The sequence below is a fragment of the Equus asinus genome, chromosome 20, assembly GCF_041296235.1.
Source record: "Equus asinus isolate D_3611 breed Donkey chromosome 20, EquAss-T2T_v2, whole genome shotgun sequence".
Classification (NCBI taxonomy): Eukaryota; Metazoa; Chordata; class Mammalia; order Perissodactyla; family Equidae; genus Equus; species Equus asinus.
Window position 1 is genome coordinate 84,084,526 of NC_091809.1, and position 15,031 is coordinate 84,099,556.

The 15,031-nt window shown below is 40.5% G+C and overlaps 1 protein-coding gene across 9 annotated transcripts in view; it reads right to left on the minus strand.

The window, feature by feature from the left end:
• Positions 1-4,449: 4,449 nt before the first annotated feature.
• Positions 4,450-15,031, minus strand: part of PAAF1 (proteasomal ATPase associated factor 1) — a 42,029-nt gene continuing 31,447 nt past the window's right edge. For 4 of the 9 annotated variants that reach the window (XM_070490723.1, XM_070490725.1, XM_070490722.1 and 1 more), the window contains 3 exons: positions 14,284-14,366; positions 8,476-8,558; positions 5,017-6,831 (listed from right to left, as the gene is read on the minus strand). In XM_070490723.1, coding sequence (XP_070346824.1) covers positions 6,754-6,831; positions 8,476-8,558; positions 14,284-14,366 — 244 coding nt within the window. In that variant the 3' untranslated portion in view covers positions 5,017-6,753. Of the gene's footprint in view, positions 6,832-8,475; positions 8,559-12,239; positions 12,280-14,283; positions 14,367-15,031 lie in introns of those variants that run through there. The other 5 variants (XM_014842070.3, XM_070490720.1, XM_044753549.2 and 2 more) reach the window with 3 other exon arrangements.

Sequence of the window (15,031 nt, forward strand, 5' to 3'; positions counted from 1 at the left end):
CGTCTCTACCCTGCCAAGACCACACTGCACAATGCCCAGAGTTAATGCACTAGAGCACTTGCACTGCTCAGACTAACCCTCCTCTCTCTCACATTCACCTAAGCTGCCACCTCACCCGTCCCACCACACCCACCACCGACGCTGGCTTCAACCAAACTAACTCCTACTTGGTTTCTTCCCCCATGAAATAGCTTATATGCACAAAAGAACAGCATTAGAACATTCCTTATTGAAGGAATGTTGCCTCTGTGTGCCCCTCCCTAACTGTTTATTCTCCTCTTGCTTTTCTTTATTGTTTCACTATGGTGCACACATCCAGCGGTGTACTGGTAGGTATTTAACAACTAGCTCACCAGAAAGAAAAAAATAGCCCTGATTTGTAGCATTTGCCAATTTCTCCCAAGCTGGTACAAGCCAGCTCCAGGACACCACGGCATGTATCCCTAACAACATACTTATCTTTTCGTGTTTTTGAACTTTACATAAATGGTATCGCTTATGCAAACGGCACGCCTTTGTGTGTGTGTGACCTATTTTCAAGGAGGCTGTATAGCATTCTCTGCTGATGCTGAACACCCGGGTATGTGTCAACTCTGCGAGGTGAGGTCACACAGTTTTCTGACGCGGTTATTCTAATTTATGTGGTCAGAACAGCACTGTTGGAGAGTTCCTTTCTGCTCCACATCCTCACCAATTCTTGATGTCAAGTTTTTAAATCTTGCCAATATAGGCGTTAAATAGCATCTCATTGTGGATTTTAGTTTGCATTTCTTGGTTGAGCATCTTTTCGTGGTTATTGGCCATTTGTTTTTCCTCATTGTGAAATGTCTATTTAGGTTTTTTGCCCATTTTTCTGCTGGGCTATCCTTTTTTAAAAATATTGATTTTTGACTCGTTATGTTTTCTTTTATGTTCTTTGTATAAAATACAAATCCCTTTCGCTTTTTTAGCATTTTTTAAAAATGGGATCAAATTTATCAATCTTTTCCCTTTTGGTTATACTTTTTGTGTTTAGTTTAAGAAATATTCCCTATGCAAGGTCATAAAGATCTTCCCCTAAATGTTCTTCCAAAAGTCCATTTCACTTTTAGGTATCATGGAATGATGGATGTAGAAATAGAGAGGTATGTATGTATTGTCCACTGATAGGTCCTAGAAACAATAATATGCCAGGAGTAAAGAGCACATTAGTGCCCAGATCTTGGTTTCTGAATACCATGTTCCACTAAAAGGAACCAGGGCTATTTGGACAAATGACTGTTTCCAGGCCTGGGGTGGGAAAGTGGAAGATAAGGCTTGAATATTTGTGGTACCAGAAAATATGGAAGTGCTCAAAGAATGATGGAAACATGTCAAAAGGACATAGGATCCAGCTTGAAGGAGGTCCCACTGGCCCAACTGGGACAATTTAAACATCAAAATAAATAACAGTAATAATGGCTTATGATCTACAGAGTATGAATTCATGAGTAGTCCATACTAATATATCTATGATGAATGAACAAGTGAACGAATAAATACTTGGAGAAGGGGAAGTTCTACCTTATAGTAAGAATGCCAATTACAAATGTAAAAAGAATGATGGGATTAGAAAACCACCATTTGGCAATTATCATAGAACAACTGATTCAGAGAAATCATCCAGGATGCTAAAACTAGTTGGTGGAAGTTTGATGAGGAATAGGATATTTATATAGTTTCAAAGTAGCTCCCCACAAAAAAACTTACTAACTTTGCTGTGGAGAAACCTGGTAGACATCATGTTACCAATTTAACATCACCTGACTATAATAAAAAAGATGGACAAAAAGAAGTGTTGGCAAGGACACGAAGAAATCAGAACCCTTATACACTGCTAGTGAGAATGTAAGGTGGGCAGCCACTTTGGAAAACAGTTGGCAGTCTCTCAAAACATTAAACATAGAGTTACCGTACGACCAAGCAGCTCCATTGCTAAGTCTATACCCAAGAGAACTAAGACTGACGTTCACACAAAAACTTGTACATGAATGTTCGTAGAAGCATTATTCATAATAGCTAAAAAGTGGAAACAACCCCAATGTCCATCAACTGATGAATGGATTAAAAAACTTGGCATATCCATACAATGGTGTATTACTCAGGATTCTCCAGAGAAACAAAGTCAACAGGATGGGTGTGTGTATATAAAGAGAGAGATTTATTTTAAGGAATTGGCACAATTCCTTATGTACCACAATTATGGAGGCCTGAAGAGTCCAAAGTCACAGGGTAGGCCTGCAGGCTGGGGACCCAGGGAAGAGTCACAGTTCAAGTCCAAAGGCAACCCTCTGACGCAATCCCTTCTTGCTTGGGGGGAGGTCAGTCTTTTTCTATGAAGGCCTTCAACTCACTGGATGAGGCCCACTCACATTACGGAGGGTAATCTGCTTTACTCCAAGTCCACCGATGTAAACGTTAATCTTGTCCAAAAAACACCTTCACAGAAACATCAGAATGTTTGACCAAATATCTGGGCACCATGGCCCAGCCAAGTTGACACATAAAATTAACCATCACGAGTGCAATGTTGCTTGGCAACAAAAAGAAATTAAGTACTGATGCATGCCACAACATGGAAGAACCTTGAAAACATTATGCTACATGAAAGAAAAGATTATGCTAAGTCAAAGAAGCCAGACACAAAAGGCCACATATTGTATGATTCCATTCACATGAAATGTCCAGAACAGGCAAATCTAGAGAGAGAGAGTTGATTAGAGGTTTCCAGGGCTGGAGGGATGGGGAGTGACTGCTGAAAAGTATGTTTCTTTTTGGGGTGATGAAATGTTCTGGAATTAGTGGTGATGGCTGGACTACCTTGTGAATATGCTAAAAGCCACGAAATTGTATACTTTAAAAGGGTGAATTTTATGGTTTGTGAATTATATCTCCAAAAAAACCTTAACATTACCAGTAATGGGACAAAAAATATATCATAAGGCTCTTAGCATATATCATATGCAGCTCTTAGGACAGAGAATCACTTTTGGGGTATTCTTGCCAAAATGATAACCTGAATCTAACCATGAGGAAACATCAGACAAACCCAAACTAAGGGTTCTTCTACAAACTGGCCTATATTCCAAAAACATCACATTTATGAAAGACAAGGAAAAACTGAGGAACTACTCCAGACAGAAGGTAAATAAATGCCATATGTCATCCTAGATTAGGTCCTGGACCACAACGGAAAGAGTGATTATAAAGGACATTGTCGGAGCAACTGGTGAAACTTGAATGGGCTCTGCAGATTGGATGATAGTACGGGTCAGTGCTGGTTTCCTTGTTTTGATAGATGAACTGTGGTTATGCAGCAGTGTTCTTGGTTTTAGCAAGTGCATAGTGAAGTGTTTAAAGGTAAAAGGACATAACATTTGTATATTACTCTCAACTGATTCAGAAAAAATATATATAGCATATTTAACCTGTGTAGTGTATATATATATGTGAGATAAATATATACAGAGAGAGAGAGGGAGTGGGGGAGAGAGAGAGAATGATAAAGCAAACATAATAAAAAGTTAACAACTGGGAGATCTGTATGGGGTATACCAGAATCCTTTGTACTATTCTTGCAACTTTTGTGCAAGTTTGAAATGATTTCAAAATAAAAAGTAAATTAGAAAAAATATATATATATCCACAAAGAGACTTGTTCAAGAAAAAGAACAGGGGCCGGCCTGGTGGCGCAGCAGTTAAGTTTGCACGTTCGGCTTTGGAGGCCCAGGGTTCGCCGGTTTGGATCCTGGGTGCGGACATGGCACCACTTGGCAAGCCATGCTGTGGCAGGTGTCCCACATATAAAGTAGAGGAAGATGGGCACGGATGTTAGCCCAGGGCCAGTCTTCCTCAGCAAAAAGAGGAAGATTGGCAGCAGATGTTAGCTCAGGGCTAATCTTCCTCAAAGAAAAAGAAAAAGATCATTTACTTCACAAGGCTACTGTGAGGACTGTGCCTGGCACAGAGTGCATGCTCAATAGCTGATGCCACTGCCAGCTCTTCAGGGCTGAGAAACAGACACACTTCTCACAAGGAGTCACAAGGGGGCATCTGAAAGCCAGGAAACAAGGTCCAGCAGAGAGCTTCACTGGGCTTGTAGTGCTGCAGATGGGGCTTGGCCACACTTCTTTACCCAGAATGCAATCCTCAACCCAAAAGAACAAAAACCTTTGCTGCAAACCGAGGATTATTCCATTCATAGTAGACAAGGCCTTGGGGCACCTGAGAGCTGGCCTCTGCTCCTTGTGTTTGGGTCCGGATTTCAGGGTGGCTGTGAAGTGTCACTGCATCCATCACAACCAGGATAGCAACTCTGGAGATCTGTGAAAATGGGCTCGTGAAGGTGACGGCAGTGGAGAAGAGCAAGTCCTGGCACGGGAACGCTGAGACATGCTTATGTGAAGTCAGCCATATCCTCCCTCATCCTGCTTTCTTTTTTTTTTTTTCTTTTTCTAAAGATTTTATTTTTCCTTTTTCTCCCCAAAGCCCCCCAGTACATAGTTGTATATTTTAGTTGTGGGTCCTTCTAGTTGTGGCATGTGGGATGCTGCCTCAGCATGGCTTGACGAGCCGTGCCATGTCCGTGCCCAGGATCCAAACCGGCGAAACCCTGGGCTGCCAAAGCAGAGCCAGCGAACTTAACCACTCGGCCACGGGGCTGGCCCCATCATCCTGTTTACTTAATCTGACTTCTTAGGGTTTCCCTGTGGACCTCCTAGGATTCCAAAGTTTCTGAACTTTGGAATATGCCCCTTCCAGTTTACCTAACCCTGTCACAAATTACTCCTTAAATGAAACTGCTCTAGTCCCAGACTACATGGTGTAGTGGAAGAAGACAGACTGAGTAAGGTCCAAATCAGGGCTCTGGTACTTAATTTCTCGAGCCTCAGTTTCCTTATCTGTAAAACAGGAATAATATCATTTCCTTTTTAAGAGTGTTGTAAGGATTAAATATATATATACAGTACCTAGAACAGAGTAGATACTAATAGATACTCAAGGAATTGTAGTGCTTTATTTTCACAATTTGGTTTCAGCATAAGCAACAAGTAGGAAAAAATGGGAATTTAATTTATTTTATTTTATTTTTTGCTGAGGAAGATTTGCCCTGAGTTAACATCTGCTGCAATCTTCCTCTTTTTGTATGTGAGCTGTCACCACAGCATGGCCACTGACAGACGAATGGTATAGGTCTGCACCCGGGAACTGAACCTGGGCCACCAAAGCATAGTGTGCCGAACTTAACCACTAGGCCACTGGGGCTGGCCCAAAAATGGGATTTAAAGTTATGATAAACTGTACAACTTTCTGCTCTCTATGACTCTTGGCAAATCACTTCATCTCTTTTGAGTCTCACTACCTGCATGTCACAGTTAGTTATAAAGATTACATGAGACTATACCTTTAAGAACCCTGTGAACCATACTATTACCCCAGCCAAGAATGACTTTCTTCCCTTAAATAAATCCAGATCTTAGCCTACATGGCCCAGCTCAAGTGTTGCATCCTCTAAGAAACCTTTTCTCTAATAGTCTCTAAAAATGTAAATGATAAGGTATTCACACTCTGAAAATTGATAAAAAGAATGAGAAAGGTCTAAGATGGGAAGAACTCAGAGATACTAAGAGATAATAAAGCGTGGAATACATACAGTATGATTCCATTTTTATGTTTAGGGAAAAAAAGAGGTGACCATGTCATACCCTTGCTTAAAACGATTTCATGGTTCCCCACTGCCAACCAAGTGAAGTTCAAACTCCTGAGCTGGCATTCAAGCCCCTGTGCTATTTGGACCCTGCCAACCTCTCCAGCCTCATCTCCTATAAACCAGCCTCTGAGCCCTGGGTTCCATCTGTGACTAAGGTGCTCTCCACCATCTCTTCCTCTAGGTCTCAAACCTCAGCGTGCATCAGAATCACCTGGAAGCCTTGTTAAAAATACTGACTGTGAGCCCCGCCAATAGAATTTCTGACTTAGGTCTGAGGTGGGACCCCAAAATTTCTACTTCTAACAAGCTCCTGTGTGATACTGCTGCAGCTCTTCCAGGGACCACACTTTGACAGCCACTGCCTTTCCAATGATATGATTCCACTTCATCACCTGTATATAGGCCGACCAACCACGTCAGTTTGCCTGGGACTGAAAGTCTCGTGTAACAGAAAACCCTTCAGTCCAGGGAAAATTGGCTGGTTACTCTAACTGTATAAGAATCTTTCCCAGGTTGCTGCTTATGGGCTATTTGCTGCTACTCTCAGGCAGTTGTTCTCTATGGCCAGGCAAACAGGAAGTGCCTGAGAAAGGAGTTTCATCAGCTTGACTGACTTTTTGCTGGAGTAAGAGTATTTAACAAAGTTTTTCAAATTCAGATTCCTCCAAACATATTCTCTTTATTTCCTTCAGAGAACAGGCTTTAGTCCTCTGGTCCCTGTAAATATTTAACACAATTGGTGTGAGATCGCATTGTAAGCATCTGTATTTGCCCTGCGTTGCGGGGTAAGTTTATACAAGAAGTTGGGGCAAATGCAGTGAGCACATGTGAGCTTCTTACTCATTCAAAGTAGGTCTTGTCAGGGAATGATGGTTCCACATGGGCCGATGTAGCTGCCTTTCTGCGACTTCCAAAGGAAGCCCAAGACAACCAAGGGCCCTGATCCTTGGGAAGGACTGATGCTGTTTCTGCTCATTGTTGGTCAGGGTCAATCTTCATTAACTGGGACTCCTCTTTCCAGGGGGTCAGAGGTCAGAGAGCTGATAGCGTCGCACAAGACCATCTCGACAGCAGGTATAGATCTGCTTTTCCCACGTGGCTACCTAGAATACAAGAGTTTGCAGCTCAAAGGAGGCCTGGGATTCTTCCATTTTAAAAAGAAAGAGCATTCTCATCGACCTCCACTAGTATAAGGAAGTCTGAAAAGCTTTAGCAACTCCAAAGACAAGAGAAGAATTACATCCATGATATGTATTTAAAAAATGACTGGCCAGAGTCAAGGGCACTTATGACTACAGAACAGAGAAACTAATTGCCTAAGCAGAGAGCAAACCATTAGTGTCGTACATGGTTTAGTGCAGAGGGTCTGTACCTGGGGAGGAGATGGTGCATAGATAGGCCTGAGTAGCTCTGAAACTCATAAAATTGTATGCAAAGAAGTTCTCAATATGTGCCCTTTTTTTTTAGAAGGATTTCACTGACTTCCCAAAGAAGTCTGAGAATCAAAGAAGATTAAGAACCATAAATTTAGTAGAAGGAGCTTGAATTCTGGAGTTAGCTTAATCTCAGGTTTGCTAATATGTAATTTGTATGACCTAGGGCAATTTTCTCAACCCCTAAGGGTCTCAGTTTCCTCATTTGCAAAATGAAAATAATATGTTAAAATTCACAATACAGAACACTAAGCAAGAATTTTAAAAAATGAAGTGGATCTGTATGCATTTGTCTGGGAAGAGCTCCGAGACATTAAGTAAAAAAAAAAAGAAAGTCATAGGGCAATAAATATAGAATGATCCCAATTACGTACAAACTAAAGATAAAACTATATTATTTACATAAATATATAAACAAAAGATGTAAGTGCAAATTCTCCAAAAACAATCTTGAAAAATATATGCCAATGGGGCCGGCCCGGTGGCGCAGCGGTTAAGTTCACACGTTCTGCTACTTGGCAGCCCAGGGTTCGCCAGTTGGGATCCCGGGTGCGGACATGGCACTGCTTGGCAAAGCCATGCTTTGGTAGGCATCTCACGTATAAAGGAGAGGAAGATGGGCATGGATGTTAGCTCAGGGCCAGTCTTCCTCAGCAAAAAGAGGAGGATTGGCAGAAGTTAGCTCAGGGATAATCTTCAAAAAAAAAAAAGAAAAAGAAAAATATATGCCAAACTATTAATGCTAGTTACTTCTAGAAAGAAGAATGAAACTGAAAAGGTCTTTAAGGGGACTTTTAAGTCTCTATTATTCTATATTGTTTGAATTTTTATAGGTATGTATTGTATAACGTTTTTAAAAATATAAGAAAAAATAGGAATAATAATACCTATACTTTGATGAATGAGTTCAATGATTAAATGAGATAATATATGTAAAACAACATCTGATCAATAAATACTATTTCCCTTTTCCCCTCTAATAAAATGAGATAATCAATCTCGAACTAGAAATAATAATAATGATGGCTAATAATCATAGAATCTTTTAAATTTACAAAGAGCTTTCCTATGCATTATCTCACTATAATCTTCATTTTAAGATAAATTGACAGATGGGGGGGTGAGGTTATTTTTTAAGTTTCTAGAGCCAGTAAGTGATGAAGTCACTTCTGATTCAAAATTATGATTTCCTTCTATCCCACTCATAAGTATCTGATCACCCCTAAGACCACAAAGTAGCCAGATTCAGTCCGTTCAAAAGTCCTAGATCCCAGGTGAGAATCGCCTAGGCCTGGTCTCCTCTCAGGCGTGTACCTTGTACACGGGGTCACAGTCAGCCCCAGTGAGCTCAATGACATAGTCTAAGTCTTGCTGGACAATGAAACAGCTTCCATCACCTAAAAGGCAGAAAGAAAATTTAGATAATTGAAGAGAAAGCTGCATGCAGAGGAATTAAAAAACTATTTTAGTTTATTTCTGTACATCACTAGCCTAAAGAAGATGTCCTGAGACCCAGAACAGCAAACAGGTCTCATTATGTAGGCCAAATAGTGGCTGCCTAGAATGCTGGGCTGGAGAGGGTTTGAAGGTTAAGTGCAAGCTCGGTGGGAAGAAAGGTTGTCTTTAGCCAAGGGCACAGACCAAGCAACTTCAGGTTTATATATCTGTTTGCAAACTTATCCTAGGAAATGATTTTTAACAGGGAATTCACCTATATAAATGTTTTCTTTAAGAAAAATCTATGCTCCCAAATTATTCTTCAATCTATAAACTTGAGCATATATATTAGGCAAAGGAGGAAAGTTAGACCAAGAAAATAAAAACCCATCTAATTTATAAACTTAATTTTCTCAGAAGAGCATGAACAAATGAAACTTGAGATCATCTATAAACTGCTGAATAAGGTGATTTTTGTTGTTATTTTACTTAATATAAAAGTAATACATGCTAGGGACTGCCTGGTGGTGCAGCGGTTAAGTTCGCATGTTCCACTTCGGAGGCCCAGGGTTCGCCAGTTTGGATCCTGGGTGCGGACATGGCACCGCTTGGCAAACCATGCTGTGGTAGGCATCCCACATATAAAGTAGAGGAGGATGGGCACAGATGTTAGCTCAGGGCCAGTCTTCCTCAGCAAAAAGAGGAGGATTGGCAGCAGTTAGCTCAGGGCTAATCTTCCTCAAAAAAAAAAAAGTAGTACATGCTCATTGAAGAAAACTTTAAAAATAAACAGAGAAGTAAAAAATCACCCATAATCTACCACAAAGATAATTACTGTTAACATTTTAATGTACTTTCCCAATCTTTTTTGTTCAAATTTTTATTTTACATGGTTGAGAGCATAACCTCTTTTATAAGAAGATTTTTATGCATAAAGTTTTTTCTGTATTAAGATTATAACTTTGTATAAAATCCTGAAAAAGAATCAAAAGATATTAATTAACCTTCTCAAACTTTTTGGAAATCTAAAAAACTGCTTTCCAAAATTATCTGTCAATCAATTTTATTTTATCTGTTAATCAATCTATCCTCCAACCAGCAGCATACAGGAGGACATTATCCTTCCTTGCACTATTAATATTAAAAATAATCTTTTCCAAAAAAGAATATTTATCTTTTAGAGATACATATAGAAATACTGACAGATAAAATAATATGATGTTTGTGATATATTTCAAAATACGATAAAGGCTGGGGATTATAAAGGAATGGGTAAAACATGATGAAAGAAGATTAGCCATAAATTAGTAATAGTTGAAGCTAGATGATGGGTGCACCAGGTTTATTTCTCTATCTTTGTATCGGTTTACCAAGTTCTATAATAAAAAGTTTAAAAAATTGTTTAATCTGGCAATTTCAATCTCCTCTCTAGTAAATCAAAGAGTTCGAAAGGACCTCAAAGATCATCTACCTCCACCTTCTAACTAGTACAGAATTCCCTCTACAGCACCTGGCAGCATAGCCAACCAGCCTATGCTTGTCCATCCCCAGAGTTAGTGGTGCTCACTACCTCAATGCCAGCTTCTTTCTTACAAAACAGATGGCTTTTCCTTATACAGTCGCACATCGCTTAACAACAGGGTATGTTCTGAAAAATGCGTTGTTAGGTGGTTTTGTCGTTGTGCAAACATCATAGAGTGTACTTTCACAAACCTAGATGGTATGGCCTACCACACACCTAGGCTCTATGGTACTAATCTCATGGGACCACCATGGTATACGCGGTCGGTCGACTGAAACATCGCTATGCAGCACATGACTGTATTGAACTGAAATGCGGCTCCTGATAACTTTCTTTTATTGATCTTAGTTTCGTCCTCTGAAAACAGAGTTATAATTTTACTCTCTTTGCCTTTTTGTTTGTTTTGTTTTGTTTGTTTGTTTTTGAGGAAGATTAGCCCTGAGCTAACATCTGCTGCCAATCTTCCTCTTTTTGCTGAGGAAGACTGGCCCTGAGCTAACATCCATGCCCATCCTCCCCTACTTTATATGTGGGACGCCTACTACAGCATGGCTTGCCAAGCAGTGTCATGTCTGCACCCGGGATCCGAACTGACGAACCATGGGCCGCCGAAGCAGAATGCGTGAACTTAACCGCTGCACCACCAGGCCAGCCTCTGCCTTTAATATTAATATACTAATATTAATATAAGATGTTAACAGAATTTATGCCTTTCCTTCTTTCCAGCAGAAAAGAGTTACAAACAGTAGAAGGGCCACAAGTTAGCTCTTCTCCACGTTACCTCCACTTTACTCACACATCCCTTTGCAAGGGAGATGTTAATATTCAACAAAATGGCCTAAAGGTAGGACAGAGGAGTTAAGAAATGCAGAGGCCCTGAGTGGCCTACATGTGGTTCTCCAGGATACCAAACTCTATTACTTCAGAACTGCCACCAAAGCAACAGAAGCTTCCCATGTGCTGCATCATGGCTCTGTGTTTGAAGTTCACATTTCTTGAGTCTCAAAATCTCATTTTAAGCCAGAGTGGGAAACCAACCATAATCTGTTTTCAGTTTCTCATTGTTATTACTTCAGCAAAAAAAAAAGTGACATCTATTATTGAGTTTCTTTTCTCTCCTCTCAAAAAAGTATGATTACCATAGGTCTTCTTCTGCACTCAAGTTTCTATATGCAAATCTTATCTACTTGATAAGTCCCAGCTCTATTCCCATTCCCTCTAGGAAGCCATTTCTAACACCCCATACAGTAAACACTTTCTCCATCAATCTCCTGTAACGTTTATTATTCCTTTGATACTTCAACATATCTTGCCCTGTAGCATAATTCTACTTTTTGTGGCTCTGTGCCTTGTCACTGGATCATGATGATAAGGAATATGTTTTAGGAAGGCTTATAGGGCAAGGGGTAGTAACAAGAGTAAGAAGAAACTTATCATTTATAAAATGTCTACTTTATGTCGATTACTTTACATATTTTATCTCTAAGAAAATTGAGACTTAGAAAAGCAGAATGGCTTACCAAAGGTCATGGGACTATTAGATTAAACCATATAAATCTGCCATTTTAAATCAAAATGGTCATATATTAGGAATTTCATATGGTTGAATCTAATAGTAAGTGGTGGAGTAAGGATTTAAACTCATTGATTAGGTTGTCAGTTTGGATCCAAAATCTAGGCTTTTTCTACATAACGCTGCTGCCCAATAAAACAAGGGTTAAGTAGGAGTCAGGGCTAGAGCTATGGATTCCAATCATTAACAGCTAAAACCATGAGAACAGTCAGTCCTTGAGGAAGAATGGAGAGGAAAAAGTAGAAGGACAAAGGCTGAACTCAGGAAATATCTCTGTTTTACGGATGGCAACAATAATAGGAATAGCAAAAGGATTCAAGCTCAACAATTTGAGAAGCTACAGTATACCATGAATCAGGCTAGGCACTTATAAACATAGGCTATTGAAACCAAGGAAAGGAGAAGTAACTGGAGAAAGAGAATAACCAGGAGATTAATTAGTATCAACAGAGTAAAAGGAGCTAACAATTTTAAGAAGCAAATAACAGTAACAGAATTAATTGCCATTAAGAGTCACGGAAGATGAAAAATATGTACTCACTCATTCAACAAACATTTGTTTAGATTCTTCAGTCCTGTGCAAGAGCTGGGGATACAGAAATGAAGAAGATGTGGTAGCTGCCCTCAAGAAAACTTAGGGACTAGTAGACAAGACAGGGCTGTATACTTAAAAGGCCACTGGATGTAGCAAGAAGCTCATCACCGGTGGCCTTCAAGGGCAGTTTGAGCAGAGGGATGGGGAAGGAGCCCAGACTGCAGAGATCTCAAGGGAAGAATGTGGCATGGCAGCAAAGGGAATCAAAGAAAAAGGATCACAGTGAATGGCGGCAGCAGCGTCAAGGGAAGCTGTCACAAGCTTATGCCAGCTGTTCTCCTGTTAAGGTTCTATAAAGCATCACCAAACCGATGCCAAGACATGGGGAAGAAAGAGAGATTAAGAGAGAGTGAGTGCAGAGAGCTAGAAGATTAGGTCTACAGATTCCTGATTGCTCTTTGCTATGGTCTGGAAATCCTGAAGGAGAAGGGCTAGGGGAACAAGGCGCCAGTTCCGACAGGGATGAAGGCTATCGACTTGTATCAGAGAGCTGGCCATGGAAATCCAGACATTGCTAGCTCCCTACTCATCTATTTCCTTGCCCTTCTCCTAACTGACGGAATCCCAAATAGTCTCCAGTAACTGGTGACACAGGGGGTGAATCCTGATTAACCCAACCCAATTATGGTGATTCCATTCCCTTTGTTGGTTACTGCTTTAGGCATGAGCATGGATTATAATTCTGGTCAATGAGGTATGACAGTAAGTCTGCTGTGCTACTCCTGAGGAAATTTTCCTCATTCATAGAAAGGATAGCAGTATCCACTGCTACGTGAGGATAAGAGCTGCTGCAGCTATCTTGTGCTGTGACCATGAGGGAACAAGCCTGAAGACAAAAGCCAGCATGCTAGGGAGGAGAGCATCAAAGGATGGAAAAAAGCTGGGTCCTCGATTTTACTTCTTTTTCGTTGCTAAAGCTTTTATTTATTTCTTTATTGTTATTATTTGTTTCTGCTGGAAAAGATTGGCCCTGAGCTAACATTTGTTGTCAATCTTCCTTTTTTTTCCCCCCTCCCCAAAGCCCCAGTACATAGTTGTGTATTCTAGTTGTAAGTCCTTTTAGTTCGTCTATGTGAGCCACCACCACAGCATGGCTACTGACAGATGAGTGGTGGTGTTCCATGCCCAAAACAGCCAAAACATCCTAACTCCCACACTGAAATACTCAGGTAAGGTGGTCCCTCCAGGTCATCCAGTCCAGTCCTCTTCACTTACATCATTCCTGTGAGGACTCACAGTGTCCCTTAATGGGCACCTTGTTCCATGCATTTCCCCCAACTCCACTCCCAAACTCCATTCCAAATATTTTGTCCTGGCTACACCAAGGTACTCACTTTACCTAGACTACATATGTAAAGCATCACACACAGTATCTACCCCATAGTAGGCACCTAGTAAATGATAGATCCCTTCTTTTTGCCCCTCTACCCTCATCTAAGACTTTGCACACACTATGACTTTGGCCTTCAATGTTTGTCTTTACAAAACAGTCATTGGCTTATATGTTACCTAGTCCATGAAGATGTCCCTGTAGCATTCCTACCACTAGAGTTAGCTTTACTCCATGTTCTCATATAGTTTTCTGCTGCAGTACTTATCAAACTGTACTTAATCACATGTCTATATGCCTGTGTGCCTCACTAACAGCTCATTTAGGGCAGAGACTGTAACTGATTCATTATTGAATCCTCAACATTTTGCAATAAAGGCCAATACATTTACTCTACCAATGTTTATTGAGCACCAACCATATAGTGGGCACTGAGCTAAATGCTGGGGTTGACACAATGAAAAAGGCACAGTCATTACTCTCAAGGAGCCTAGATTGGAGGGGGACATAGACAATTACACTTTCCACATAGTGTTTATACAATATACAATATACCAAAGAATCACGGAGGTCCATACCCCTAGCCCAGCTATAGACCAGACACTTAAATCCATGTTTAATTGAACTACATGGAACCATCTCTCTTAAATGGCCCCTAAACCCACCTTGGCTAGCAATGAATCCGTCTCTGAAACTCAGCAAGGACAGAACTGGTGCTCCTGATCTGTGCATGACTTGTACTGGAGTCCTAGGATTCAGGGTAAAAGGAGCAATTTTACTTTTTTTTTCTTCAAAAGCAACACTAAACTATATTCAACATATAGTACTTAGCATATAAAAGCAAACAGGACAAATGTGGACAGAGATTAGATCCTTATACGGTTTCTTTCCCGGCAAGATCTTTAAATAGTAGATCAAGGCAATTCATTCAAAATCACCTTGGAGTTGGGACCAGCCCCGTGGCTGAGTGGTTAAGTTCGTGTGCTCCACTTCAGCCGCCCAGGGTTTCACTGGTTCGGATCACGGGTGCAGACCTAGTGCCACTCATCAGGCCATGCTGAGGCGGCGCCCCACGTAGCAGAACCAGAAGGACCTACAGCTACAATATACAACTATGTACTGGGGGGCTTTGGGGAGAAGAAGAAGAAAAAAAATGATTGGCAACAGATGTTAGCTCAGCGCCAAGCTTTAAAAAAAAATAGTAAAATTACCTTGGAGTGAATCTAAACGTGTCATTGAACTGAATGAACTAAGTCACTACCAATATCTCCAGTTTTATGGGAACATCTGGCAAGCTTTTAAGATACCAGTGTTAATAATACGTTAATCTTTTTTACTTATAGACAGAATTAAGACAGTTATGAAATATTAAAATTGTCAGGACTCTGTAAAACGAAAAGAAAGAGGAGTGAG